Below are 26,889 nucleotides of genomic sequence, written 5' to 3'. Positions count from 1 at the left end.
GCTTATTAGGGCTACGATTTCTTGTTTCTCCGCCGGATTAGTAATATATAGGCGTACCGCCTTACTTGCCTTCGGAGGGGGTTAATTCTTACCTACTACTACTATTACCTATATAGTTAGACTCTAGGCTGCCTTCTGTATTACTTATTAGATTGTCTTCGGGATTTAGTATAATAGCGCTTTTAGCGCTCCTAGTAGCTATACTATAGTATTCTTATATATCCGGGCTAGGTATTCGTTATCCCCTAGTAAGTTTTCCGCCTCCGTATATAGGGTCGTCTGCGCTATATTATTTGTCGTTAGCCTCTACTTTCTATATAGTAGGCCTTGGCTTATGTCCTAGGTTTTTTCTTAGTTTGTTCCCCGGTTTGACTCTTAGTATAGAATGTTCGTAAGGCTATAGCTCTCGTTAGTTACTATCCTTCGCTACTATTCGGGGTCGCGCTTCCTAATTAGGTAGTTGTCCTCCGTAACTCCGTAACTCTAGTTAAGAAAGGAATCGTATTTAGTAAGCTAGCTACGAGATAAGGTAATAAGTCTTAACCGCGCTTTCCTACTTATCTAGTACTACCGTATAGCCTCGTTTCAAGAGGTTAGCCTAGAGTAAAAGCTTCCCTCTACGCCCTCCCTCTCTATTTACTCCTTAAGCCAATATCTACCTCTATAGGCCTAAGCCCTTTAGTACTCTCTATTAACCGACATACGTATCCGTCCTCTCGGGCTATATAGATAGTGTCCCGTCCTAATAGCCGTCTTTTCCTTACTTAGGCTATCGTCTTTTCCTCGTCGTAATCTTCTATATTAGACTAGGTACGTTATATAGCGGGATAGGTAGTACTATAGGTAAAATCCTCGTTCCTATACCGGGTGCTTAATAGGCCCTTATAGGCTTCGTCGCGTGTCTACCTACCTACCGTATTACCCGCTAGTAAACACTAGATTGTTTCGTAGTCTGCTTAATGCCGTCGTATAGTCCGCTCGTCTAATGTTCGTCGCTCGGCCCGCTCGGTTTACGGTCTCCGGAGGTAAAAATTCTATACTTATACTAGAGGTGTCCTATCGAGCGTATAGGCCACGGTTTCGCGCCCTTCTTATAAAAGAAGAGGGACTCGCTCCCGACACGAGTACACGCTCGTCGAATAGTTTTTATACCCGTTTTGCTAGTAGTCCTCTATTTGCCGCGGCTTCGCCTACATTACGCGCCCGTCGCGCCTACGACGCTCTAGCGTAAGAATACTTAGCTCTCTCGTAGTAAGACGAGAGGTTCGTAGCCGATACTACGTATAGGTAATTCTCGTTATTGACTATTCTGTCTATATAGATAGTCTTAATAACTATTACCTATTCTTTATTACCCTATTAAACGACCTTCCTCTTTCTACTACGCCTTTCTAAACCCGTAACGACGCTCTAAGACGTAATAATACCTATTATAAACCCTATCTCGTCGAAGTTATAGGTGTCCTAGTTAAGGATACTATACTTCTCCTTTATATTACGTATAAGTAAGAACTACTTCTCGATAACGTCTAGATCTTCTATTAGGGCTCGCTAACGATCGTATCTACGTGTTATACGAACCTTTAGCTTACGATGCCGCCTAATAAACCTGTCTATCTAATTGAGACTAGCGGGCTTAAGACCCTTCTCTTATAGTAATAAATCGGCTATTGCTCGTATACTAGCCTTTAATAGCGGGAAATCTCTAAGATCTAGCTCGAGTATATACTCAAGTATTACCCTCTCTTCTAGCTCTATAAGCTTCTTCGAATTAGGCTCGTAGTTACCTAGAGGAGGTCGTCTATTTAATCGATATCCTAGTATAGTTCGAGACGCGTTATATACCTTTATAGTAAGTCGATTCGTAATTGTCGCGTCGCGTTTCGTAGCCTAGATAGCTAAGGTTAGTTTGGCCTCGTTTGAAGACAATACACGCTATAATAGTGGTTATATAGCTATATCTATAGAAGTAGTACAGTTCTTAGCCAAAGTGGCCCGCTCGGTAGTGAAGCACGTTATACTATATAGTACGTTAATAACATTACTATGTCACCTATGAACCCGAAGGGTTCAGGCGCTCCGCCAAGAAGCTTGCGCCCTTGACACCTGAGGCACGAAGATAAGCGTCTAGGGCTCGGCAAGCTCCGGTGGAGCAGAAGCCTGACTTGGGAGGTAGGGACGCCATTCGTCTGGGACTGTTCAGCAAGGCCTGGTGACAAGGTATGTTCGCCGCATCTTTGTCAATTTCACTTCTAGAGAGCTGCTAGAGGAACGCATATCATTATCATGGTCCAAAATATGTCGAATCGCTACAACTTCGACTGTTTCAATTCGACCTCGCTACTCAGCGACGTGCCAGCGTGTTCAAGCAACGGCCTGAGCTTTGATGGGGAGTCGAAGCGCTCAGCGGTAATTAACTTTGTCACCAGCCCTCGCACCGATCGCTTGGCTGCAATACGTCTCCCAACGCGTTCTTGCCCACGCCAATATATCCTCGGCTGCCTGGGTCTGTCGTGTTCTCGTGGATCTCCAGATAGATACCCGGATTCGAAAAAAGAACATCGCCACGGATAGCTTGCAGTTTCCCGCAGGATCAATCGTGCTCTCGTGGGTCTCCAGATAGATATCCGGGTTGGAAGAAAGAACATTGCCACGGCTAACTTGCAGTTACCTGCCTGCGGGGAAGTGATTATAACAACACGGATGTCCACGTTTCTCCGATTGTAAGGTGATAGAAAGTGTCTTCTGTTGACATCTTGGAGAGGAAATGTGCCACAGTCACCAACTGGTCGGGCAAGTGCCAGGCCACGGATGCCGTTTACTTCCTCCGGACTGGTCATTCAACGATTGGCTGCGGTGCAACTTCCCACCTTCTTGCCTATCCCAATGTATCCTCGGCAGCCTTTATCTGTCGCGTTTACGTAGGTGCATAGATAGATCCCAGGGTTCGGAAGATAGAACATTGCCGCGAATACTGTGGGGTGTAGAATCGGCGTCACGAAGTTGATGAATCGAGTCTCAACTCCAGCAAGCAATTGCGAATCGGCAGGCTTTCTCAGTCGATGTCGAAGTAAATGTCGAAGTTGATATTACTGACGATGACCCCGGGGTGTTCGTTATGAGATGCTGGAGCTTATGGGCAGAGCCCCTGTTAACCTGACCGGCTGCGTGTTGAAGCCACACCATTGATTAGTGGACGTGCTCGGTCGTTCTTTGCTCACCTTACTGACCTCTTCGAGGTATATTCAATTTTCCCTCGCCGCGCTCCTTGCTCAATGCCCAATACGCCCACTGAATCTCGTTCCATCGTGTCACGATCGCCTGCCACTGGTCATATCCTCTTCGTACAGGCTCGATAGATGGCGTCGCCCAGCCGGCGAAAAGATAGCCAGTAGGCCCCTGATCGGACGCGTAAACTAAGTCGTTCAGGTCCACGGCTTGTAGCGCTGCAGACTGGTCGAGCAAGATCTCGTGGGTATGTGCTGGGTTGACGTAGTGGATAGGGTGGTATTTGGCTGCAAGATCAGCGAAGGCAGCTTTGATCAAGGCCGGTCTTGCGTTCTCCGCCACTCCAAGAACGTGGTGTGGATCCATTGCGATGCAGTCATCCATAGTTGCGAGCACACTGGGGGCGGCTTGATCATAGTTATTGGTGTTGGACATTGTATGCTGCTCAGCAAGGTAGTCTTGGCTATGTGTTACTGTGGGCAAGAAGTAAAAGTAAGGGGCCATGTAAGTGTAAGGTGTTGTGTGCGGGCCCTTTATGCACGAGCTTCATTCACCTTGGCTCTTTTGTAATCGTAAGCAGCAATGAACGCCATGTTGCTTTCCATACCGTGAATATGGACTTCATCTGTAGCATTGCGCTCTTGCAGTTCCTCGTCACTTGACTTGTCTGTAGCCCAGCAAGCTACAATGGGGCGCTTTCGCGTGCGGTACGGAGCTCTTGATGTGGTAACGGAGTGATCACCCTTCAGTTCTGCTTTGTAGGAATCGTGGCTGCTGCTTGAGGCTGTAGCTTCGGTACCCCCGCAGTTTGCATCCGTCGACGCTTGGTTCTGTGGCAGGTATAGATTTTGCGAGTGTTCACTTCGGCGAGCATCGTTGGTAGATGGCTGTGGTTACAGCCGACCATTAAATCCAATTGGAAGCGATGGCGTCAAAGTGCTATGACCTTCGAAGCTGTCAGGGATACTTCAGGGTGCCATATTTCCATCTCGTGGGCTGTTCAACTTCTGGTCAGTGCAGCAATCATCTTAGCATCACGGCGCAGGCCGTCGGCGCGCTGGCTCGCATGCTTCGTGCATGCTTACACGTTGCAGCCGTGGCGCCTGAAACGTATGTTCTCGAGGTTTATGGCGACCAAAGGACGCTCTCGAATCAAACGGCTCGGCCTGCCATTTCCCAGATATGTTATGAGGAACCTGCCCTGAACCATTGCCATTGACGCACTACATATGAGAATGAAGTTTGTGATCGTTGGCGACCTTTGCCGCATCACTCAATAGGTGTGGTGCATTCTGATTCCCACTTCCTTTGTACAATGCTATGCTCCTTCTCCACCTCTAGTGATCTGCCTGCTTTCCTTGTCTCGTCAGACGCAGAGTCTTGTCGACGACAAGCTTGCGGCCTATGCTATAGATGGCGGCACCAATGGCAGCGGCCAAGACAACACCGAGGGGGATCAACTCCGGAGGAATCTTCTTGAGGGTGCGCAGACGCTGGGAGATGGTGTGGGCTGTAGGCTTTGTTAGTAGCTGGAGATGGTGTTCTGGTCGCGGGTTTCCATATACCGGATTGTTCCTCCTTCTACAGAATTGTCAGCATATGGCTGTACTCAAATTTGCTGCTTGGTTATGCTTACCGGGACTGCTCTTCTGATCGAGGTGGTCTGGAAGCTCCTCGTTATCTGACCGGCGCGGGTGCGCAGGAGCGAGGCTGGCTGTTGGCGCAGCATGTTGGCCGCTAGGAATCGTGTAGACTGCATGGTCGTACTCGTATGAGAGTGTCGTTGGTAGAGTGGAGAGGGTGTCGTCGCCGAGAAGAGCGCCAATGCAAGCTTGACGTGAGGAACGTCGCTGTCGGAACATCCCGCTTGTGGTAGAGTAATCCCTGCTTTTGACTGGCTGGTGAGCTCCTTCCCGTCTTCAAACGACAGCATCATTCGTTGGCGACTACTTACTTACACCACAGCGACGAAGCACCTTCACTAACACCCCACTACCCACCGAATACTACCGCCAACATGTCTGACGATGAGGAGCGCGTCACCATGCCCTTCAAGTTCGTGACAGGTATGATGCCACGCGAAACTATATGCCGAGAGAAGCGCCGCTAACATATCTCGCAGCCGGTATGTACCTATAACCACTTCCAGGATCCTTCGAAGGCATCGCGCATGCTGTCATGACCATACCACTCGAGACCGACACGATCTGACTGTTCCAGGCTTCGATGCCCGCTTCCCGAACCAGAACCAGACCAAGCACTGCTGGCAGAACTACGTCGACTACCACAAGTGCATTCTCGCCAAGGGCGAGGACTTCAAGCCTTGCCGTCAGGTACGAGAACAGACAGTCTGGGGAGAGAAAGAGGAGAGGACACTAACATGGTATAGTTCTACCTTGCCTACCGCTCTCTATGCCCGGCATCATGGACAGGACGCTGGGATGATCAAAGAGAGAATGGAACTTTCCCGACGAGGTTGGACCAATAGATGCGATGTGGGTATCTGAAGGGATACACGGCGGAGGCGCAAGAGAGCTTGTGACTGATTTCCAATGGCTGTTCTGCGTCATTGCAGCTCTGTGTACATATGCGTGACGTACAAGCTCAAGAGATGGTTCAATGATAGTTCCTCACGTTCCTTCGGCGGACTGTGGATGGCAGCCAGCAACGTTCCTCGCAACGCGAACCAAGTCGCAGAAGCCGCGCTCCTGTGCGGCCATGACACAGCCATGCACTTACCATGGACCACGTGCAACCATCCCACCCCATAAGGCTTCTGCCGGTAGGTGCTGGATGGCTAGCGCAAGATGGTGAAGTGCACATTGCCAGCAAGATTGATACGCCGATGCCGAAGCGACGTTGACATCTCGTTTGCCCACAGAAAGGTCGTTGAGACAGAACGATTCACGGCAAGTGCTGGCTAGCAGGGTGACAGCGGAACACGGACCGTAGCTGCTGAAGAGACGAAGAGTAAGTAATGTATGGGAGCAGACATCGCACACTTTTGCAAGTCCAGGCATGCCACTGCAATCTGCTGGTCACGATATTGATGATCTTGCATAGAGAGCCTTCGTGCCTTCCTCGCGAAACAGACTTCGCGCGCATCCCTGCATGCGCGTTGGTGCCTGGCCTACGCGCAGTTGACCGCCGACTTTCTTTCGACCTCACCTGGACTTCAGCCCACTCAGCACCATCCTCCCAAAAACTTTGTCGCTGGCAGCCGATAGATTCACGACAGATCGGCGCTTCACTCACTCACCATGGTGATCACGACCAAAGCCACAATAGCATGGTATCATCATCACATTGCCTTGCATACATGTACGGCCACTGACATTGCATAGGGCAACACCAGTCCGTCCAGACCAGCTCGGCGAGGCCCTCGAAGCATACTCCAAAGCAGCACCAACACTACACACTCTCCGCCTGTGCCATCGATTCGGCCGGGGCCCGAAAGTGCACGTCACCAGACTTCCAGCCGAGATCGAGTTGGCCATAGAAGCACTACTCCTCAAAGCTGCCAAACACCAGATCGCCACAGACCTGTGGGACTCGGGCGATCCACTCACGGCGACTTGGTCTGAAGCTTTCCATCACTTTGAAGGGAAATGTGCGCCTATGGACCACATGCCGGATATCTACTCCCCACTCAATGATCAAGCCTTTGATGACCCCGTGTCGTTCTGCGGTCCTTGCGACGATCATGAATACTTTAACACTGACAAGTGCCAGAAAGCTTGTAAGTGGGCGACAAAGAGCTTTGCTGGACTTGCAAACACGACATCGACCCGGACAATTGTATGAACACTTGCAACGTCATAGTAGTCGATCGAATGAACGACTTGTTCCTAGCATGGGAACACGAATGGGATGAGGAATACTGCGGGGGTTGGAGAGAAAGGATAGACCCAGCCGGTGGCTTCGCGAAATATGCTGCGGTAGGCCACAAGCCTCATTGAGCTCTCATTCCAGCCAGTTCTGACTTGATTGCCAGGTCTTATATCGCCATTTCGGTCTGAACGTACACTTCGTCGAGACGAGGTTCGCACAAGAGGACGATGCGTCATGGCCTCGCCTCCTCAACCACCGCTACCACACTTTTGAGAAGCTCAAGACCACGCTCTGCTATCTCACCCTGGCACCACGCCCGGTGGCAGCGAAGCGCTTCGAGCTGAGCGACATTGAGACGGAGATTGGAACAGCCTGCGTCTCCGCAGCCCAAGCAGTCACTGTCCCAAGGCAAGACCTATCTGACATGTGCGAAAGCGAAAACCTCAAGTTTCGTCGCGCTATGAATGTGCTCGGCCTGAGACCATATCGTCACCCCAGCCAGCGAGGCCTTTTGAAGGACGCGCCGATGCCAGCCAAAGCCACGACCACCGGTCATGATCTGGATGGTATGCTTCATACTAACATCAGTTCCTAGGTACCGCTAACGTTTTTGCAGCAATGGGCCAGACTTGGCCGCAGCTGACTTTCATCTTCCAAGCCGAGTGGATTGCCTAGGCGGGCCCAGGATGGCATCTCCCACATGGGAAAGGAGATTATTTCGCTCTTTCCAACAACTGGTGTCTTTCTTGGACGTTGAGGGATCCTCTGCCAACAGAACGTAGTGAAACCGTTGTTCGTGTCTACATGACATTGCTGTACATAGCTTCACTACCTACTCGCCTTCGAGACAACAAATGATACATGTTGCACACTCTTGCTTCACGTCTCCCCCTTCGCTTCAACAGTAGCAGTCTTTGTCAACGGCCCATTCAAAACCATCAAACTCATAACCTCATACAACGTATCAGCGGCCGCCATCGTCGTCAGCTCCGCGTTCGTGTCGTAAGCCGGGGCCACCTCGACCACATCCGCCGCAACCAAGTTGATTCCCTTCAACCCCCTCACAATCGTCCTCAACTCCCGCGTACTCCACCCACCTGTCTCTGGCGTCCCAGTCGCAGGCGCAAATGCTGGATCGAGCGTGTCTATGTCTATGCTCAAATAAACGGGATTCTCATGTCCAACCCTTTCATGAATTTTCTTGATGATCCCTTCCATGCCAATAGTGTCAATCTCCCTCGCTTCGACGATATGGAAGCCGCAGTATCCGTCATTCTCATAGTCTGACAGGCCAGAAAGGGTCGTGCGGATTCCGGCGTGGATGTTCGTGTCGTTGCGCAGGAGTCCCTCTTGCGCGGCGTGGTAGAAGTAGGTGCCGTGGTTGATGGAAGCAATCTTAGAGGGTGCACCGCCGAAGACCTTCGGTCGCCAGGTGTCGAGGTGGGAGTCGAAGTGCTGAAAGCAAAGGGTACATGGTCAGCAGATGTCTTGAACACATGAAGATGCCGGGCACCCTTCAATTTGCTTACGATCACGGTTATGGGACCGTAGGCGCGGTTCATGCTTCGGAGGAGTGGCAGGGTGATAGTGTGGTCACCGCCAAGGGTGATGACTCGTGGGAGTGTCTTGCCGTGCTTGGAGATGCCGGGCAAGGAGGCGTTTGTAGCGGGTTTGCGCATGATGACGCTGTTGTGGCCTTCTTCGATTTGGTGAAGGGCCCAGGAGTTGTCGTATCTGTATCTATCAGCTGACATTCTCCTGGAGTATCATGTCGGGTACTTACGAAGTCACAGGGATGTCACCACAATCGATGACGGTCGCCCAGTCGTTGAATGGGTTGGCATCCAGTGGCACATTGTAGCCACCACTGAATCGGACCTTGCGTGAGCCTCAACTCACATTCGCTGTAAGCCTTTGTGTACGTACTAGAGATTCAGGCGGCGACTACCCTGTCTGATTCCACTTGGGCCAAATCTGGCTCCCGGGCGGTACGAAGTGCCGGTGTCGAATGGCGCACCGATGAAGGCAATGTCGTACTTCACATCATCTGTCATGAGGCATGGGGAGTATTGGACTCGTCCAAAAGTTGAGATGCCGGAGAAGACGGAGTCTGCCTGTGATATCGATCAGCTACAAATACTTTATGCTAAACTTCGAGCTGCGCGTACTTGAGTACCACCATCCCCAGGCAGCGTGTTGTACCACAAGCTCTTGTGCGGCCCTTGAAGTGGTTCCTGATCACTTCCATGATCTCCATGGGCCCTCACAGCAGCTGCAAAAGCAGCCACTGTGCCAAATATTTTCAGCATCGTGATGGACAAGCAGAGCAGGCAGACCATTTCTTCCAACAGCAGAATCGAAGAACCTCTCTGAGTTCGGGAATCTCTCCTGCTTATACCCCCCGGCTGCAATGCCTACAATCTCCCCGAGCAATGGCTCCTCCATTGTCCTTACCTAACATCGGAAACCATACTGCCATTTCTGGGGAGCTCTCGGCGCAGCTTGCTGCAGCTGCACGATCGCGAGCCCATGATGTCAAGGTGATCTGAGGCTTGCCATACTTTCCTTGTTCCTGTCGATGATAGGCAGCGTTCGGCAGCTGGGTCGACCTGCAGGGGCCATTGCTGTTACGTGGTAGACGCAGACTCGCGAGACTGGGCATGCATGGCAGGCATCTTGCATGAGAGGCGACATCAGACTTAGTCAATGGTCCTTGTCAATGGTAGGGCTCGATCGAGGTTGTGGAAAGATTGTGTCTGGAGATAAGAAGTGGGGAGCTCGAGGAAGAAGCTCGATCGTAGGCCAAGCATGGAGCTTACCGGGGTGTTGCTGTGTGGTCGCAGGCGAGGAAGCTAGCAGACGCATGATCGTAACTATATACTCGAAGAAGGTCATCAAGGTCGCCGTTGCTCGCGATGGTCGCGTCAGCGGTGCAAAGACTGCAAGTGCCGACGCTGGACCAGAAGCAACGCGAGACACGTCCAAGAGCGATTCGAACTTACGATTGAGTAATGCAGGCAGCATTCACGGTATCTATGGCTATCTCGGAGGGGGCTCACCGCATCACAGCCTATCTCCATCGCCCTGTTCGGTCACATCGTCATGGTCCATTCGGCGGAAGGCGTTCTCAACCTGCTTTTCCCAGTTACTGAATGCCACGACTGCCCATTCGATGATGCCAACGAGATAGAGCGCGATGCACTGTCCCACCCAAAGACCGGCGAGGCCCCAGCCGCCTTGCTTCGCGAGGTAGATGCCGGGTGGTAAAGCACCACAGTAGTAGCTGACAACGTTGACAATGGCACCAACATGCTGCCTACCCATGCCACGCAAAGCGCCACCGCATGATCCGTTGAGACCGTCCGCGATCTGGAAGAGTGCCACGTACGGAAGCACTTCGGCAGTGAGTCTGACTACTTGGTCGTCGTCGTTGAAGAGTCTCGCGAAGTTGTTCTTGGTAGCCATCAAAATTGCTAGCACGATGGCGCCCAGAACCATCGAGAGCACGGCAGCAGTATTGGCTGATAAGGCAGCGCCTTTGGCGCTCTTTGATCCGAGTAGATTTCCGATTCTTGACGATGTTGCAACTCCAACGCCGAATGGAATTGTGTTCAAAACTTGATCAGCGGTCATGATCACGGACTGCGCAGCAAGGGGGATCGTGCCCAATTGTCCAGCCACAATAGCAACGATCTCGAAGGCCCACCACTCGGTGCCGACATGAACGACACCAAGTATTGCGATGCGCGCGAAGCTCAGAATGTTATTAAAGCAGCGGCGATCCAAGCCGCCCCAACATTCATAGCCAGCAACGAATCTGCAGTAGGCCAGCAAGAGCAAGAAAGACAGCCAGTAGCTGATTCCTGTTGCAAGTGGCGCACCCATGAGGCCGAGCTTGAAGGTGTATATGAAGAGATAGTTGAGTCCAGCATTGAAAGGAGACGTGATCAGAAGCACGTAGGTTCCAGGGCGCATAATTTGTTGCGCTTGTAGATATTTCTTCATGCACTCGAAGTAGATATAGCCGAAGCCGCCTGGTATCAACATACTGAGGAATTGGGCTGAGTCTCGAGCAATGTAGTCCTCTTGCCCGAGCGATTTGAAGACTGGTTCGGAGCAAAGCCAGAGGACAGCGACGGGGATGTAGAATACGGTTAAGACCACGAAGGCTCGTTGCAGGATAATGCCAAGATCGTGCTTGTTCTTGCTACCCGTGAAAGATGCCGATGCCAGTGTGTCAATAGCTGTCGTCCCTCCCATGCCAATAAGCCATGCAGTGGCCATGGCGAACATGTAGCTGAAAGCAGCTACAGCCAATGCTTCAGGGCTGACTCGCCCAACGATCAGTACTGAGATGGTCTGCAATGAGTTTTGCAAAGTGTAGGCAAGAATGACCGGGATAGAGCCTTTGAAAAGTATCCAAAACTCTGGTAAGATCCTCTTGTGCCATGGAGCATCTTCAATCTCTGATATGTCGCTCTCGAATGGTTCCTCGTCTTCTGGTTCAGGAAGCAAAGATGTGGTCTCATCTGCCGGTTTCGAGGTCGAAGCACGTTTGGCTCTGTTGGGTTTCAGGAATCGTGGCAGCCAGGTATGAGCACCCTTGAAGTCATCTTGTATGCCCTCCATGACTGGTGCTGTAGGCGTGGGATTGTCTGCGCAGAGACGAACTTGGCCGAGCAACGATGAGAAGGCAAGACTATGTTAGTAGAGCTGGCACAGTCAGCAGTGGAACCCTTGATCTTCGGACTAGAGCTGTGGGAGAAGTCTTCACGGATATTTTCAGCCATATCCGGGATGCCATCCAGAACCCGGTCACCTAGATACTGCACGCATGCAATGCCCTCGGACAATGTACACGTAACAGCTCGCGCAAGATGCGCTATAGCAGCACGCACATCGTCGACCCCATTTGGCCTTTAGCCATAGATCTCACGCGCCAGTGAGGTCACAGCCTGGCCGAGAGGATGATCCAAGAGCGTAGCTGTGAGAGCTTTGTTAGTGGAGTCTCTACAGATGCTTATCGTGGTCGCCGGAGGCAGCTACCTCCTAAATCAGCCGCTCCTGTGCCGGAAGCGTGCTGGGCCCTTATCTTCGTGCCTCAGGTGTCCAGTGCGCAAGCTTTCTTGGCGGAGCATCTAAGCCTCACTAGGAAAAACAGATTCAATTACAATACTAGAACGTATAGTTAGAAAAGTACGTAAATTTTATTAGACCTTGTTAAGATGTAGCATCTCAAAGGGAGTCAACAATCAGGAAGTGATCTGGCAGCCTGAGGCATCCACAATGACTCAGCTTGTAGGGAGATACCTTCTCTCCCCTTTAGCTTAGATAGACATCTAACACAATCAACATATTGGTTCCTGATATATTGCTACATGCTCGTGCTATTAGTCAGTTGAAGATTGATCTCTTACTCCACTCCGCTACTATCCACCCGTACCTGTTTCAACAGACCTTAATATTATATATATAACGTAAAGTACTAGTAAGCTAGGAATACTAGTAAGCTAGTAATTTTGTCTTAGTACGACTAACTTCTTAATTATTGTGCTATGTCTTAATAACACAATATATAATCGTCTAATTAAGAAGGCAGAATTACTCCTACCTCCTCTACCTATAGTTAGGGCTAATTTCTGAGTCTCCTACGCGTAGCTATAGTCTATTATAGACCTTGTTCGACGCTAACTAGCCGGTACTACGGAACTACTCCTCGCGTCGATACTCGCCCTATCTAGTATAAACTTACGTTAACCGAAGAATAGACGATTATTCGATATATCCTCGACCTCGATTCGCGAGGATTCGCGCCTACCCTTAGCGAGGTAGTAGATATAGCGGACAAGCTACTCGGTAAACGCGACGCGGATCTAGTAGGTAAGAACTAGGTAGAGAGATTTGTTTCGCGCTCTACTGAGCTTAAAACGGCCTTTAACCGAGTAAAGGACCGTTAGAGAATACTCTAGGAAGATCTAGAAGTTATAAGCGCCTAGTTTAAGCTTATATAAGAGACGATTACTAAGTATAGCGTATATAACGAGGATAATATCTTTAACCTAAAGGCTTAACGTCTATCGGCGCTATTACTAAATACGATATATTCGAAAGCCCTTATTAAGGCTATTCTAACGATCTATAAAGTATGTTAAGAATATATAGGCCGTAGGTCAAGCATATAGGTATAGGTATATAATATGACTAGATCACGTGACTAGGGTTTACTAGCCTATAGGCTAGTAAACATCCGGACACCTAGTATCTACCTATACTAATACTAGCGATACTATATATAGATACACGCTATTCTATTAGGTCCTTCTTCGTCTTTCGTATAATCCGTCGTCTTCTACTACTACGTAACTCGTACCTATTTAATAGGTTATAAGCCCGAGTTAGTAACTCGGTGTTTTACCCTCGACAAAGTCGTATTAGAGTTCTTCCTCTTTAGAACAAAAGGAAGGTAGACTAGAGGCCGTATCCGCCTTATATAGGAAGCTATAGCCGTGCTATAGGTATATATAAGACGTAAAAGAGCCTAGTAAGGCACTGTTAGACTCCGAGTTAGAGAGCCTATACTAATACCTTAGATAAGTAGGCGAGCTTACTAAGAAGAGTCGCTCTCCGGACATCGCGTTCGTATCGACTAACTGTTTATTCTAAGAGAGCCGTAGTGTTTAGAAACTCCCTCTACTAAGAGAGTTACGCTATAGTGTCTTAGTACTAATACGATCCTTACCGACCGACTTTCCTTCTCTTCCCGGCGGATAGCTATCCTCTCCGCTATTAACCTCGCGTTCGGTTTATCCTATTTCGATTTAATCGCGTACGACCGAATATATCCTTTTATCTAAGGGTAGCTAACCTGTCCCTTAACTTATCAAAAATAGAGAACGAGACTAGGTTCTTAAGAAAGAGAGTAGTACCTATTCTAATAAGAGAGAACTACGAAACATAGTTCAAGCTAATAAGAATACACCTAGTATTAAAGTAGGTTAACTAGGTTCTCGAAGACATTATTACGGACATTCCCGCTATAACCCTATCTATAGCGAAACCCTCTACATTATCGGAGTCATCCCTTCCTTTAGATTAAGCGATAAGGAAGGCATCGTATAGACGGTAGAATGTAACGGCCCTATATAAGATATATATCTATCTGTCGACAGATAATTAAGAGATAATATACGAGATCCGGTATATAAAGGAGTTGTAGGAATAGGCTAAAGCTAAATATAAGAGAAGACTTCTCGCTACTAGAAGAAGTTTGCTTTAGTAATACACTAATTTCGTGATGACAGAGGACTAGTCAATAGATAACGCCTAGTAGGAGCTTAGCTTAATTATAAGGAGGGCTGTTTTAATCTCGCCTTAGTTCTAAGACATTAAGACTAAGGACAGAAAGATCTAGTAACTCTTAGTAGCTCTACTAGACTCATTTGGCTTAATTCGCGATACAATTAATGCCTAGGTGAATCTCTTACTATAAGACATTCTTACAATTCTTAGGGAGAAGTAAGAATTAATAATTTATTAAGGGACAGCTATATTTGCTAAGAAGGGCTTCTAGAGCAAGCTTACGTACTATCTCTACGATCGTAACTATTTTATAAGCAAGTGCCTATACCTTTCATAGCTTAGTAGGCTATTAGAAATAAGGAAAAACTAGCTAGGGTTACCTACCCTACTAAGAGACAACCGTTACTACCTTATAGGAGGTCATTATTACTAAACCTTCGTAATGTCCTTAAGGTAATAACGGACCTTATAAAGTAGATAAAGGAGAGCCGTAAGCTAAAGGCCTCCTCTAGTAAGAAGCCTATAAGGGCCTATACAACCTAGGAAAACGTATTAGACTCTAAGATACTATTAGAAGATAATGATGTTAATAAGGTTGCCTATTCTACTATAGAAGCTGAAGGTAAGTACCTCTCGTCCGAGTAGTTACTTAACTCTTGTGCTTTATTATATATAACTGACTAAGATTCACTATTTAGGACACTAAAGCCTCTTTAAAAGAGGAAGTGGATTACGGTTAGGGGTGGCTATCTGTAAGCTATATATATAGGAAGTGTAGTAATAGGTAGTCCTTCTAGAAAGTAAATTGTCTTAGAAAATGTCTTGTTTGTTCCTAGCCTTAGAGTCAGTCTTGTTTCGTGGAATTAGATTAGATTAGATTTGTCATTCCCCTGTTCTAGGACCCTATCCGGCCTATATAGGTATATATCTATTATTATTTATAAAGGGAAACCTGAATAGGTGAAAACCCTTCCCGCCCCCGACTACTCCTTGTCTAGATTAGCTTTCCCTCTGAACGTACGTAGTCTATATTACTACCCCGTTAGCCCCCGCTCCTAGCCGGTCTCGTCGCGCTACGTCGTATCCTCTCTTCCTACACTACCCCTACTAGGCGGTACTATTCTAGCTAGCCCTTCTCTAGTATCTAGTTCGTAATACGCCGTAGGTCCTTAACGTTATTAAGAAGTGCCCTAATCGTCCGGTTCCTCGCCTTTACTATCTACTCCCCCCTTCCTAGCGACCACCTCGGACAGACGAGGAGTACGTACCGTACGTTCTAGGAGTAATAGCCGTAGAGGTAGCTAGTATTCGTATATCCTAGGACCTTCCTCTATAATAGGTACCCCTAGAGGCCGATGTGTTCGCTTTGTAGTTAGGTTACTATACTACTATATACCCTCGTAAGGTGGTAGTAGATAAGCTTCTAGGGGTACTTGACCGCGGATTTCGTAGCTAACTATTCCTTAGGTTATCCCGCTAGCTAAGGGCGTCTACTATACCCTATACCCTAGTTGTTCTACCTCTCTTTCTATAGTTGCTCTACAAACGATTTCTTACCTTCCTATCGTATTACTAGCTATTCGTCCCTTACCCGGTAGTTCGGCTCGTTTCCGGGTCGAATACCCTTATACGCTAGTACTAATTCGCGGGCCCTTACGACTGTACTAGCGATGACCTTCTATACTAGGTACTATACCGACTTGCCTAAGTAGGAGGTCCGTAGTCCCTAGATATATAGGTCGATCGGCGGTATAGCGGTCTCGTACTTAAGTATCCTTATTAGTATCGACTTATATACCCCGGTAACCTTCCTTAAGTATTAGTTTCAGCTCTTCGCTAGCGGCGCGACGAGTCCCTTCGATAGGTAGGCCCTCTCGCCTAAGGACTATACTTAGCTACTATAGGTAAGGACTGGCCGTATAATAGCCGTATATAGAAGTCGTAACTACCGGAAGTCCGCCCCCTATATAGACGTAGTAAGCCTCTAGTATAATACTATATTCTGTTTAGCTTTCCGTAATATTACCTATACGTACTTCCTCTACTATAGCGCCGGGTCTACCTATAGTCCGAGGATCCTAAGCTAATTTACCGGGTTAGTCGTGTGCCCCTATATCTAGATAGAAGCTTATTTATTATAGAACCGTAGCCGGCGCGTAAAGTGTATTAGATTGTACTTTTCTAGGGTAAACCGAGCCCCGTACCTCCTAGCCTAGTCCTCGTAGATCTTATACTTCTCTTCTAGTAGCCTATAGTTCTCCTTAGTCGAGGAAGACTACGCTAGGATGTTCGTATCGTCTACGAAGCCGCTCGTAGCGGTGTTCTAGGATTCTAGGGCTAGGAGTAGCGTCGCTATAAAGAAGAGGAACAGAATAGGTACTAGCGTTAAGCCTTACGGGATTCTAGTATAGACTACTTAAAATAGGCTTTTATACTAGCCGACTAGGATCGACGTGCTACGGTTTTAGAGGTAGGACCGTACGAAGTTAATAAGCTACTTAGAGAGTCCTTTCGACCTTAGGATATAGAGTAGCCGCGGGTATAACACTTAGTCGAAGGCTCCCGATATGTCTAGACTAAGTAAGGATGCTACCTTGTCCCTATTCTTATACTAGATAGCCTTTACCTAAGAGGTGATAAGTTCTATTGCGGATAGCGTCGATCGCTATAGGCGCGTACCTATCTAGGTGTCCGGGAGTAGGGAGTATTCCTCTACCGCCTCGGAGAGTCTCGTTATAACTAGCTTCTTAAGCGCCTTCCTAAGAGTATTAAGGAGCGTAATTAGGCGGTTCGACTTTATCTACGTATAGTCTTCCTTTTACGGCTTACGTAGGACTACTATCGTCGATTATTTAAATACCGTTAGGTAGTATCCGGTCTATAGGTAGGCGTTAAAGATCGCTACGACTACTAGGGCTAGATAATCTCTATACTTCTTTCGTAGCTCGTTTAGGATCCTATCCGGCCCCGGGGCTTTCTTTACCGGCAACTTCCTTAGTATAGCGGCAACTTCTCCCTCGGACACCTCCTATTAGACCGCGATGCTAGGGGCTAGGGGAGTAGAGCTGTTTATGTCGCTTAGATCAGCCTAGACTAGGGGCGGGAAGAACTTGCTAGCTAGTAGACGCGCCTTAGCCTCGGGGTCGCTAACCGGGCTACTAGGCGATTATAGCGCTAGGAACGAGAAGGAGGGGCCCTATATAGGGTCCTATCGGGCCTATTTTGCTAGCTTCTATATCCTCGCTAGCTTGCCGGCGATTTCTTCTACTATAGCCCTCTAGCCGATTGCTTTCTCCCTCCGTATTATAGCTTTCTTCTATTAGTATACCTCCCTATATACGTTCAAGGCCTCCTCGCTATAGCTACTCGTCTATACCCGGCGGGCTCTCCTTACTTCTCTTACTACCGTAGTGTACTTCGGCGTCTAGTATAGTTTAGACTATGTCGTTAGTTAGGTAAGCGGAACGTAAAGTAAGGTCGCTTTTCTTATTTCGTCTATTAACCCTTAGACTGCCTCGTCTATCTCGTCTTTACTATTATATTGCTACTACGCTATCTAGACTAGCCTCTCGGAGTTATCGAGGTACGCCTAGATATTAGCCTAGTAGGCCTTTCCCTAGTTTAGCTTAGGGGTTCTCGCTAGTGTGCGTTATATCTATGTCGTAATAGAGGTTCTAACTAGTATATAGTCTAACGACGCCTCGAGTTTATGTTCGATCCTATAGTAGGTTACCGTATAGTAGTAGCTATCTAAGATCTAGGAGAGGTCGATTGTGCCTTAGAGTCCCCCTCTCTCTAGGTATCTAGGTCCTTCGGGGTATTAAGGGCAATTACGTTACTCGCTATTAAGTCGAGTACTTCGTCGGCTATAGGGTACGGCTATATAAGGCTCTCCTAGGAAGGGTAGTTTATGTTAAAGTCTCCTACTACGATATAGTACCCTTGTCTCTTAAGCGTACTGTCTAGGTGTCTATAGACCCTAAGGTCGCGGCTAGACCTCGAGGCTAGCGGTTGTATATATAGGTTGTGTATCTAGGTACTACCTACGTAGAGGGAGGTAATATCGCCCCCGCCTTCTTCGTCTACGTAGTACACTACCTCCTAGTCGGATTCTAGTATGTCCTTACTAATATAGAAGCACGTGCGGGGTTTCCCGTCGCCTCGTAGGTATGTCGTATAGCCTAGTAACTTATAGGTCGTTAGTCTCTTATAGTGCGGGTTAATCTATAGCTCCTAGATCACTAGGACGTAGTAGACGTACGGGTCCGCCTCGTATAGGAAATGGTTCTAGACTATATCCTTACTATAGTTAATGTTATACTAGATGATACTAAGCGTATCGAGGCTAGTTATCGGCATCGACAATCATTTCCTCTATATCGTCCTATGTCCTACTGCCCTATACGTCCTAGTCTACGCCTATCGGCTATGTACTAAAGGGGAGCCGGGCCTAGTTAGATTCTCTCGCCGTAGCTAGTAGAGCACGTGGCCTCCCGTACGCCCTAGGTTGCGTATCCTTTATATCGTTCTCGGCCCTAGGGCGCTTATGCCCGACCGCCGCTAGTTAGTTCCGGTATAGGCTAGCCTTACGGTCGCCGTAGAATCTTAGGGCGACGGTTCTGTTTATGATTGCCTTGTTTTTCGCTAGTTTCCGCTATAGGCATTCCGTACTATACGATAGGTAGTGCCCCGGACAGTTCGCGCACCGTCTCGTAGTCAATATATAGTCCCTAGATATATAGTCTCCTATATAGTTCGAGTAGGCCTACTTGTTTATATACGTATAGGTTTGGTGTCTATACTGTTAGCATTTGAAGCATTAGAGGACACGAAAGGATAAGGAGTGCTTTTCTACTATCTTAAGGCTATATTGCTAGACTAGGCCTTATTCTATCGCTAGATCCGCCGCTTTTGCGTCTTATAGCTATACTATTAGCGCCGAGGCCTTCTTACCTTCTAGCCATTTCCTATAGAGCCAAGTCGCCTTCTGGATTAGAGAGTTAAGAGTGACCGGGTTGTCCTCTTAGAGAGCGCGTAGGTGACCCTAGTTAGTTAGGTCAAACTCCTTAGGTATGTCGTGGACTAGGATCGTAAATTGTTTCGTTAAGACCTTCGCTAATACCGCAACCTTAGATGCCTACTATAGCTATACCTCTAGGTACCTCCTAGTAGTAGTAGAGCTAGTATAGATCTATAGAGTACTATTAGACTGTTAGTTCACTACGACCACCCCTAGTTAGTTAATTCGTTAGGCGAGCTCCTTATTCGATAGCTTCGCAACTTCGGCCTAGTCTTCCTTTGCTATAATGCGGATCGTAACTATATCGTGCGTTAGGCGGGGGCCTAGTATCGATGCCGCGACCGATGCCTAGCTATAGGGGTATTGATTCCGGGTGGCCTTACTAATCGCCTAGGACGTCGTCCTCATTTCTTATTGCCCTCGGTAATACGATAGTACAAGCGCTGTGCGTAGCTAAGTGATCATTACCTATAGAGACCGGTAAGGGAGCTGATCGTTAGTTTCTATACTTTTTACGTCCTCTATAAGTTGCTACTAGTTGTCTTAGGGGGGCTTCGCCTATAGGGCCGTAGGCGCCGTTAGTACCGTAGCCTAGGCTACTATTACCTAGGAGTTGCCTAATGTAGCTAGGCACCTCCGCGGCGTTTAGAGCTAAAGAAATAGGGTAAACAGAACTTTAAGCTATCTAAATTAAATGAGGTAGAACTCCCTTAATTCTAGGGGTAGTGGCCTACTTTATAGATCGTACGGACAAGGCGTAAGATAGGGCGTAAACGTATTAATACCTTAGAATCGAATAAGTTCTACGAAGAAGAGAAGATAAGAAAGTCGCGAAGCCGCGATAAAGTAAACGTCGAGGTCAGGGTCTAGGGTCCGGGCGCGCTAGCGCACTAGGTCACGTGATACTAAGTGAAGCCTTACGAGGTGAACCGTGACACTTAAACACTTTTCGAACCTTAGCCTTAAACTACTAAATATCTAATAGCTTCGGAGCTATAATAGGTATGTTATCTACATAGGTAAGGACTATAAGGTCTCTATCCGTATAGATAAGTAGGTCTAGATCTACCTAGGACTAGGTAAATTTAATCTTCTCTAGCTTCGTAATATAGAGCTTATTCTAGTCTCTAGCTATTTGCTTAAGCCTATAAAGGCTTTGTAGGACCTTAAAAACTATGTTTAGAGGTGCTTCAACTCCTAGGGGTAGGATTATATAGATGTCTTTAAGAAGGCTACTTTAGGTAAAAGCATTATTTATATCTACTAGGTGCATCTCGAGATCTCTCTTATATACTAATACTATAAATACTCGGAGAGTATTATGTCTAACAGTAGGTATAAAGGTCTCTTCGAAGTCAACCCTATATTTCTATAAAAACCCTCTTATAACTAGTCTTGCCTTAAACTTCTTAATAGCTCTACTAATCATTCTTTTCATATCAAAGACCTACCTAGAAGTAATTAGATTCGTACCCTTTGGCGGTACAACTGCTTCCTAGGTATTGTTACTTACTAAGGTAATAAGTTCGTTCTCGATTACCTCTTTCTATATATGTCCCTTCAGTAGAGCCAGAAACAGACACAATATGCAAGCCTAATCACCATTCAGGGACACACAACAGAACCCTCAAGTGAATTAAGGGTGCTAGGAATATGGCTGGATCCAAAGCTCAGCTGGGGACCACAGGTCAAGAAAGCACAGGCAAGAGCAGACAACAACAGGCAATCAATTGACAGGCTTACAGCCTCCACATAGGGAGCCACATTTGCGAAAGCAAAGGTTATGTACAAGGCCGTTGTGAAGCTAGCCATGCTATATGGGGCCCAGATCTGGTCAGCCCAAGACAAGATCCCAAAGAGAATTGCAGATCCCATCAGCAGAGCCCAAGCCTCCTGTCTGAAAAAGGTGCTTGGAGCATACAAGTCAACTCCAACAAGGGTGGTCGAAATGGAGTCTGGCTCCCCACCAGCCAAGCTCTACCTTCAAGGGTTGAGATACCAGTATGCAGGAAAGACGTCTGCATACCCAACCCAGCTAGTAATCCAGAAGGCAGTCAACAAAATCAGGAGCCAGTGCACAAGAAGGCACAGACAAGCAAGACCCAATCCAGCCCCACAGAAGCAGCAGGACCTGCAGAAGTTCAAAGAACTAACAGAACAGCTGCACCTAGCCCAGCAGGAACAGGACAGAAGGGCTCAAGGGAGAGGATCAGCAGCCAGCCAAGGGAAGAAGCAACAGTCTCTAGCTGAAAGGATGGCAGGACTCCTCTGGAAGACTGAATGGACAAGAACCCCACAGAGGCCAGGAACCCCAAAGGCACTCCAACAGTTTGGTAGCCACAACTACCTACTGTACTCAGACCTGACCAGGTCAGAAGCAAGCATAGCAATACAAATCCGCTCTGAACACATCGGAGTCAGGGCATACCTGCATCAGAGAAAAGTCCCAGGTATCGAAGACAAGAGTTGCCCATGCGGCTACCTGTCCCAGAATGTCGAACATAGACTTCTGGTTTGCAAAGAATGGAGTACAGGGAGAGGTGAATGGAGGGCAAGGGCAAGGAACAGAAACTTCCAAGCCATGATCAGCAATAAGGGAGACCTCCAGAGAATTACAAGGTGGATCATCCACCAAGGATTTTTGGAGCAGTTCTCTCTTACTAGGGAAACAGAGAGATGGATTGAGGAGAGAAAGAAGGAGGAGGAGAGCAGGAAGAGGGGGACAACTCCAGGGTTGCAGACAAGGTAGTCAGAGGCTAACCACCATGACACTAGTGCACCCTAATGGAAGGAAAACTGAGAACTCATAGCAAGGAAGCTATTAGAGAAGGAGAGGAGGTTTTTACCTAGGAACAGGTTTCCTACCTTATATAGCAACATATATAGACATAAACCCGCATGGGCCGGAGGGCACCACAACGGGTAAATGAATTATCTATCTATCTATATATGTCCCTATTCGCGGTCTCGTACGGCTGCCTTATAGGACTTTAGGATTAGCACTTCCTACTAATAGGCTATGGCCTACCTAATAGTAGCACATGTATGTTCTTCTACGTCGTTTAGAATCTCCTCTACCTAGCTTATTATAGGGTCTAGATAGAACATCTAGGCGATAGGAGCCTTATAGTATTTAGCCTTATACTCTTTAGAGTTATTATCTCCGTCCCCCCTCAACCTCTTATTGCCTATAACCTAAGGTAGCGCTAGGTGTTCGGATAGGTCGAACTAAACGACATCTTCTTTTTCTTTTATTAGAGTACCCTAATCTCTAAACTTCTAGTATTCCCTAATGTCCTTTAGGGGAGGGGGAAGTTTGATAAATAGTGGTTATTATAGTGTTAATGACTTAGGTAGATTCTATATAGATCCACCGCTATCGGCCTTCGATAGTATTAAAACCGCCTTAATATTTTCTCCTAGCCTTCGTAACGGTGTCTCTAATAATCCCCTATTAGAAAATTCCGCCCTAAAGGGCTTTCTCCTAATAGGATTATGCTATAGCGCTCGACTCGGCTAGTTAGTAAAGGTGATACTAAGATCTATATCTCCTCCTTTCTTATTCTTTAACTAGTCGACGTGACTATACGCTTTTATAGCTTTTATATCGGGATCCTAGAACAGCTATTGTTTTGTAGTATTTTCTAAGTAGCCTATAAACACGGCTTCTTTCCCTCGGTTTATTAACTTGTCTCTCCTTAAGGCTTAAGGTTAGGCTCTTAGGTCTATATAGACTATAGCTTTATATCCCTAGACGTAGAAATGGTCGACTAACGGTACTTAGCTAGTAAATGCTTCTTCTGGTAAAAGAGCAATACTGTTAATGATCGGACTATTAGGTAGTCTATTTCTAATCATAGTCTATACTTATAAAGCTTCTAGCTAGAACTTAACTAGTATACTAGAGTCTTTAAGTATAGCCCTATTACGGTTTACTACTACCGTAACGTCGCGCCGCGGCTCTTCCCCGCGTACTAGCGCCTTAGCGCTTCTCTATACATCTCGCGCGCTTCGCGCTTCTCTTTCATAGCCTTACTAAACAATGCTTATTTTACGGTAACCCTATACTATCGTCTTATAGATCACTACCCATAATAGTTTGTTCGGTCTTATAAGCGGCCTATCTAGTTAGGCTAGTAGTTATAATTAAATCGTACTAATAAAGTACGCGTTAAGGTAGGTCAAGTTCACTATAGTTACTAACCGTCGAGTCGCGCGTATAGGCGTATTAATAATAACTATAGTCGCGTAAACAAGCGCATTAGTTAAGTCAATAGATCACCTCTCTCCTTCGCGTAAAACGCGCGCCTCCCTGCTCTTATAGGGCCCTTATATACCTACTAAGAGAGCAGTCTTATCTACTACGTAATAGTACAATATAGCTACACCCGGTAGTACTACTAACGGGGTGCTCTTGCCTAAGCAACCTCTTTATCTAGATCCTAGTAAGTATAAGCGTTAGTCGCTCGTACGCGCTAAGCTTTTCCTAACTGTATCTACTAAAACGTAGACACTTAATAACCTAGGTATCGATACCGCCCTAGGTGCCTTCCCTTCCGACGACGACTCGAACGTATTCGCCGCCGAATAATAAGAGATCGAGAAGGACCTACTACCTAAAGAATAGTAGTTTGCCTTAACCTCCGACCCTATTAACTTCGTATAATTCCTCGACGAAGAATAGATCTTAGAAGAAGGAGGAATTAAGGTGTATAAGATTATAGAGTTAAGAGATAATATATCTATATAAGATAGTAAAATTAATAATATACGCTAACCTAAGGAGTAGGTAATCGCCTTAGAGTATACTACTATTAAGAGCCTAGCCAAGTTCGCGACTCGTACTATAGTATACCCGGAGATTATGTTTCACCTCGTTCGCTAGATATAGTCAAACTTTATTGTACTTTTTAACTAGGTCGAGTCCCTAAAGAAGGCTAATAAGGTTATATAGGGTAAGTACGCCGATATAAAGAAGGAACGTAATATCGTATCCGAGAGTCTTAGTCAACTCGAAAAGGATAAGGATGTTAAGGGCCTCTTTATATTCTACTTTAATAAATACTAGAAGTATGAGAGTTAGATATAAGACCTTAAGGAAGCTAATTAGCGCCTCCGATAGGATAACAATACGCTCTTCGGACAGGTCGAGGAGTCGTAGGTAGGTATATTACCTAAGGATATCAAAGCCCTATCTAAGCGCAATTAGGCTCTAAATAAGGAGGTAGTAGAGCTAAAGGCTTAGCTCGTAGCTAAGAACACGAACGGTACTAGCGATACAAGCGGTACTAACGGTAATAATAATAATGACCGTAGTCGTTAGGTCCGCGTCTACTCCCCTCGTCGTAACGGTGTTTCACGATTACCTACGCCTCCTACTTAGTAGGACCGTATAGGTAGAGGCACCCGACGAGGAGGTAGTAGAGGTAGTAGCGATAACGACGGAGATAACTCTAATAACGATAAGGATAGAGATAATAGTCGACTACGCCGTTACCTACGCCGTAACTCCTTACGATAAGAACGCTAGGGCATATCTAGTAGTGCTTCTAGGATAACTAGCAATACCGCCGTTAGCTAGTTCACTACTATCGAACCCTCCGTTAATATTATATACACTAATAAGTTAGTTAAGGACCTAGAAAGCAAGTTCGATAATAAGAATATAAACTTTAACCGTTAGCTCGATTAGCTAGAGATCAAGCTGTCCGTAATATAGTTCTAGACTATTAAGGACGGACTACGCTATATCCTTAACTACCTCGACGGGTACCCGTACTAGCTATATAATCCGCGAGTACCCTCTAAGCGTACTAAGCGTAATTACGTTAACCCCTTTAAGTCTATCGATAGGATGATCTAATTCCTTATCGATCGGTATAGTAAGAAGGACGTCGTAGGCAAGGTCTTCTAGAAGCTCTAGGTCTTATAGTAGGGTAAGAACGAGTCATTTTCTATCTTTATCGCTAAGTACGACAAATAGCGTAACTTGTACGACCTATTAGCTAAGACTAATCACCGCCTACTCGAGGGTAAGCTTAACTATAAATATATAGAGGCACTACCTATAGAGACTAAGGACCGCGAAGACTTAGTCGACCTATACTATAAGCTCGAAGCTAAGTTCGAGCGCCTAAAGTCAAAGACCCTAGCTATACTACGACTACCTCGTAGTACTAGCGGTAGTAACGGTACTATACCTACCGCGCCCGGCGTAGCCTAAGGTTTAGGCCTTAAGCTATACGCTTAGATACCGCGCGAATTTAAGGAACTTAAGAAGCTCAAGCCTAAGGAGAAGGCTAGTATTATCGTAGTAGGCGGTTATGTCCGCTACCGCCGTATAGACTATAACTTATACTCGCTAGACTACCCTATTAAGTAGTATAAGCGCCCTCCGCCGCGCGCGAATACTAGCTCTGTAATATAGATACCGGCTAACTCTTAGTAATAGGGAAATAGCTAGACTAACGCTTAAGTACGATAACCGGGAGTCCTACTTACGAATATAATACTAAGAAGGAAATATAGTAAGATACGGTAATATAAGGACTAGAGTACGCTTTACGTATATTAGTAAGCTCTCTAATACCGCCTATTATACGAGGGGTACTAAGGCTGAGAGTGTCCCCTTACCTTATAATGCCTAGTAGTATAGAGAGTAATTAAGCTCTCGCCTTCCTTAATTATAGTGCTACCTCTTAGTACATAAATTCTATATACGCTCGTATATATAATCTTCCTCGACTCTAGGAAGAACCTCTTTAATTAGGACTAGCTAATAGCGGCTCCGCTAACGAGCTTATTACCGAGTCTACGTACTTTCCTTTTAATATCGGCGGCTACGTCGAAATCCTTAGCTATTATTTAGTAGAATTACTAGAGTATAACATCGTACTCGGCTCTAGTTAGTTCGTAGACTACGAACTAGAGATATACTAGGAGAAGGGCATTATAATAGATAGATAGATTTGTCATTCCCCTGTTCTAGGACCCTATCCGGCCTATGCAGGTATATATCTATTGTTATGTACAAAGGGAAACCCGAATAGGTGAAAACCCTTCCCGCCCCCGACTACTCCTTGTCTAGTTTAGCTTTCCCTCTGAACGTACGTAGTCCATGTCACTACCCCGTTAGCCCCCGCTCCCAGCCGGTCTCGTCGCGCTGCGTCGTGTCCTCTCTTCCTGCACTGTTCCTACTAGGCGGTACTGTTCTAGCCAGCCCTTCTCTAGTATCCAGTTCGTAATGCGCCGTAGGTCTTCAGCGTTGTTAAGAAGTGCCCCAATCGTCCGGTTCCTCGCCTTTGCCATCCACTCCCCCCTTCCTAGCGACCACCTCGGACAGACGAGGAGTGCGTGCCGTACGTTCTGGGAGCGATAGCCGCAGGGGCAGCTAGTATTCGTGTATCCTGGAACCTTCCTCCATGATAGGTACCCCTGGAGGCCGATGTGTTCGCTTCGCAGTTAGGTTGCTATGCTACTCTGTGCCCTCGTAAGGCGGTAGTGGATGAGCT

General features: G+C 46.9%; 6 protein-coding genes across 6 annotated transcripts; 2 read left to right on the top strand and 4 right to left on the bottom strand.

Annotated features, from left to right (window-relative positions):
- Positions 1-3,116: 3,116 nt before the first annotated feature.
- Positions 3,117-3,732, bottom strand: CLAFUR5_00914 (uncharacterized protein; the record flags this gene model as incomplete). The annotated part of the gene is made up of 2 exons (XM_047900062.1): positions 3,117-3,148; positions 3,231-3,732. 2 exons carry the CDS (start codon positions 3,730-3,732, stop codon positions 3,117-3,119), a joined length of 534 nt encoding a protein of 177 aa, XP_047756022.1.
- An 833-nt stretch (positions 3,733-4,565) lies between these two features.
- CLAFUR5_00913 (uncharacterized protein) lies at positions 4,566-4,987 on the bottom strand (the record flags this gene model as incomplete). Its single annotated transcript, XM_047900061.1, has 3 exons — positions 4,566-4,738; positions 4,794-4,809; positions 4,865-4,987. 3 exons carry the CDS (start codon positions 4,985-4,987, stop codon positions 4,566-4,568), a joined length of 312 nt encoding a protein of 103 aa, XP_047756029.1.
- Positions 4,988-5,245: 258 nt separating this feature from the next.
- On the top strand, positions 5,246-5,716 carry CLAFUR5_00912 (Cytochrome c oxidase subunit 12, mitochondrial; the record flags this gene model as incomplete). Its single annotated transcript, XM_047900060.1, has 3 exons — positions 5,246-5,294; positions 5,446-5,561; positions 5,618-5,716. The coding sequence occupies 3 exons, from the start codon at positions 5,246-5,248 to the stop codon at positions 5,714-5,716; spliced, it is 264 nt and encodes an 87-aa protein (XP_047756028.1).
- A 772-nt stretch (positions 5,717-6,488) lies between these two features.
- Positions 6,489-7,734, top strand: CLAFUR5_00911 (uncharacterized protein; the record flags this gene model as incomplete). The annotated part of the gene is made up of 5 exons (XM_047900059.1): positions 6,489-6,520; positions 6,573-6,967; positions 7,051-7,166; positions 7,223-7,625; positions 7,676-7,734. The coding sequence occupies 5 exons, from the start codon at positions 6,489-6,491 to the stop codon at positions 7,732-7,734; spliced, it is 1,005 nt and encodes a 334-aa protein (XP_047756027.1).
- A 204-nt stretch (positions 7,735-7,938) lies between these two features.
- Positions 7,939-9,398, bottom strand: CLAFUR5_00910 (Putative agmatinase 1; the record flags this gene model as incomplete). The annotated part of the gene is made up of 5 exons (XM_047900058.1): positions 7,939-8,514; positions 8,589-8,793; positions 8,843-8,926; positions 8,986-9,173; positions 9,228-9,398. 5 exons carry the CDS (start codon positions 9,396-9,398, stop codon positions 7,939-7,941), a joined length of 1,224 nt encoding a protein of 407 aa, XP_047756026.1.
- Positions 9,399-10,122: 724 nt separating this feature from the next.
- On the bottom strand, positions 10,123-11,688 carry CLAFUR5_00909 (uncharacterized protein; the record flags this gene model as incomplete). Its single annotated transcript, XM_047900057.1, has 1 exon — positions 10,123-11,688. The coding sequence occupies one exon, from the start codon at positions 11,686-11,688 to the stop codon at positions 10,123-10,125; it is 1,566 nt and encodes a 521-aa protein (XP_047757176.1).
- Between the last annotated feature and the right edge of the window lie 15,201 nt (positions 11,689-26,889).

Source organism: Fulvia fulva, chromosome 1 (genome assembly GCF_020509005.1).
Source record: "Fulvia fulva chromosome 1, complete sequence".
NCBI classification, from domain to species: domain Eukaryota; kingdom Fungi; phylum Ascomycota; class Dothideomycetes; order Mycosphaerellales; family Mycosphaerellaceae; genus Fulvia; species Fulvia fulva.
The sequence above is the reverse complement of the archived record's forward strand: the minus strand, read 5'-3'. Positions and strand labels throughout refer to the sequence as shown.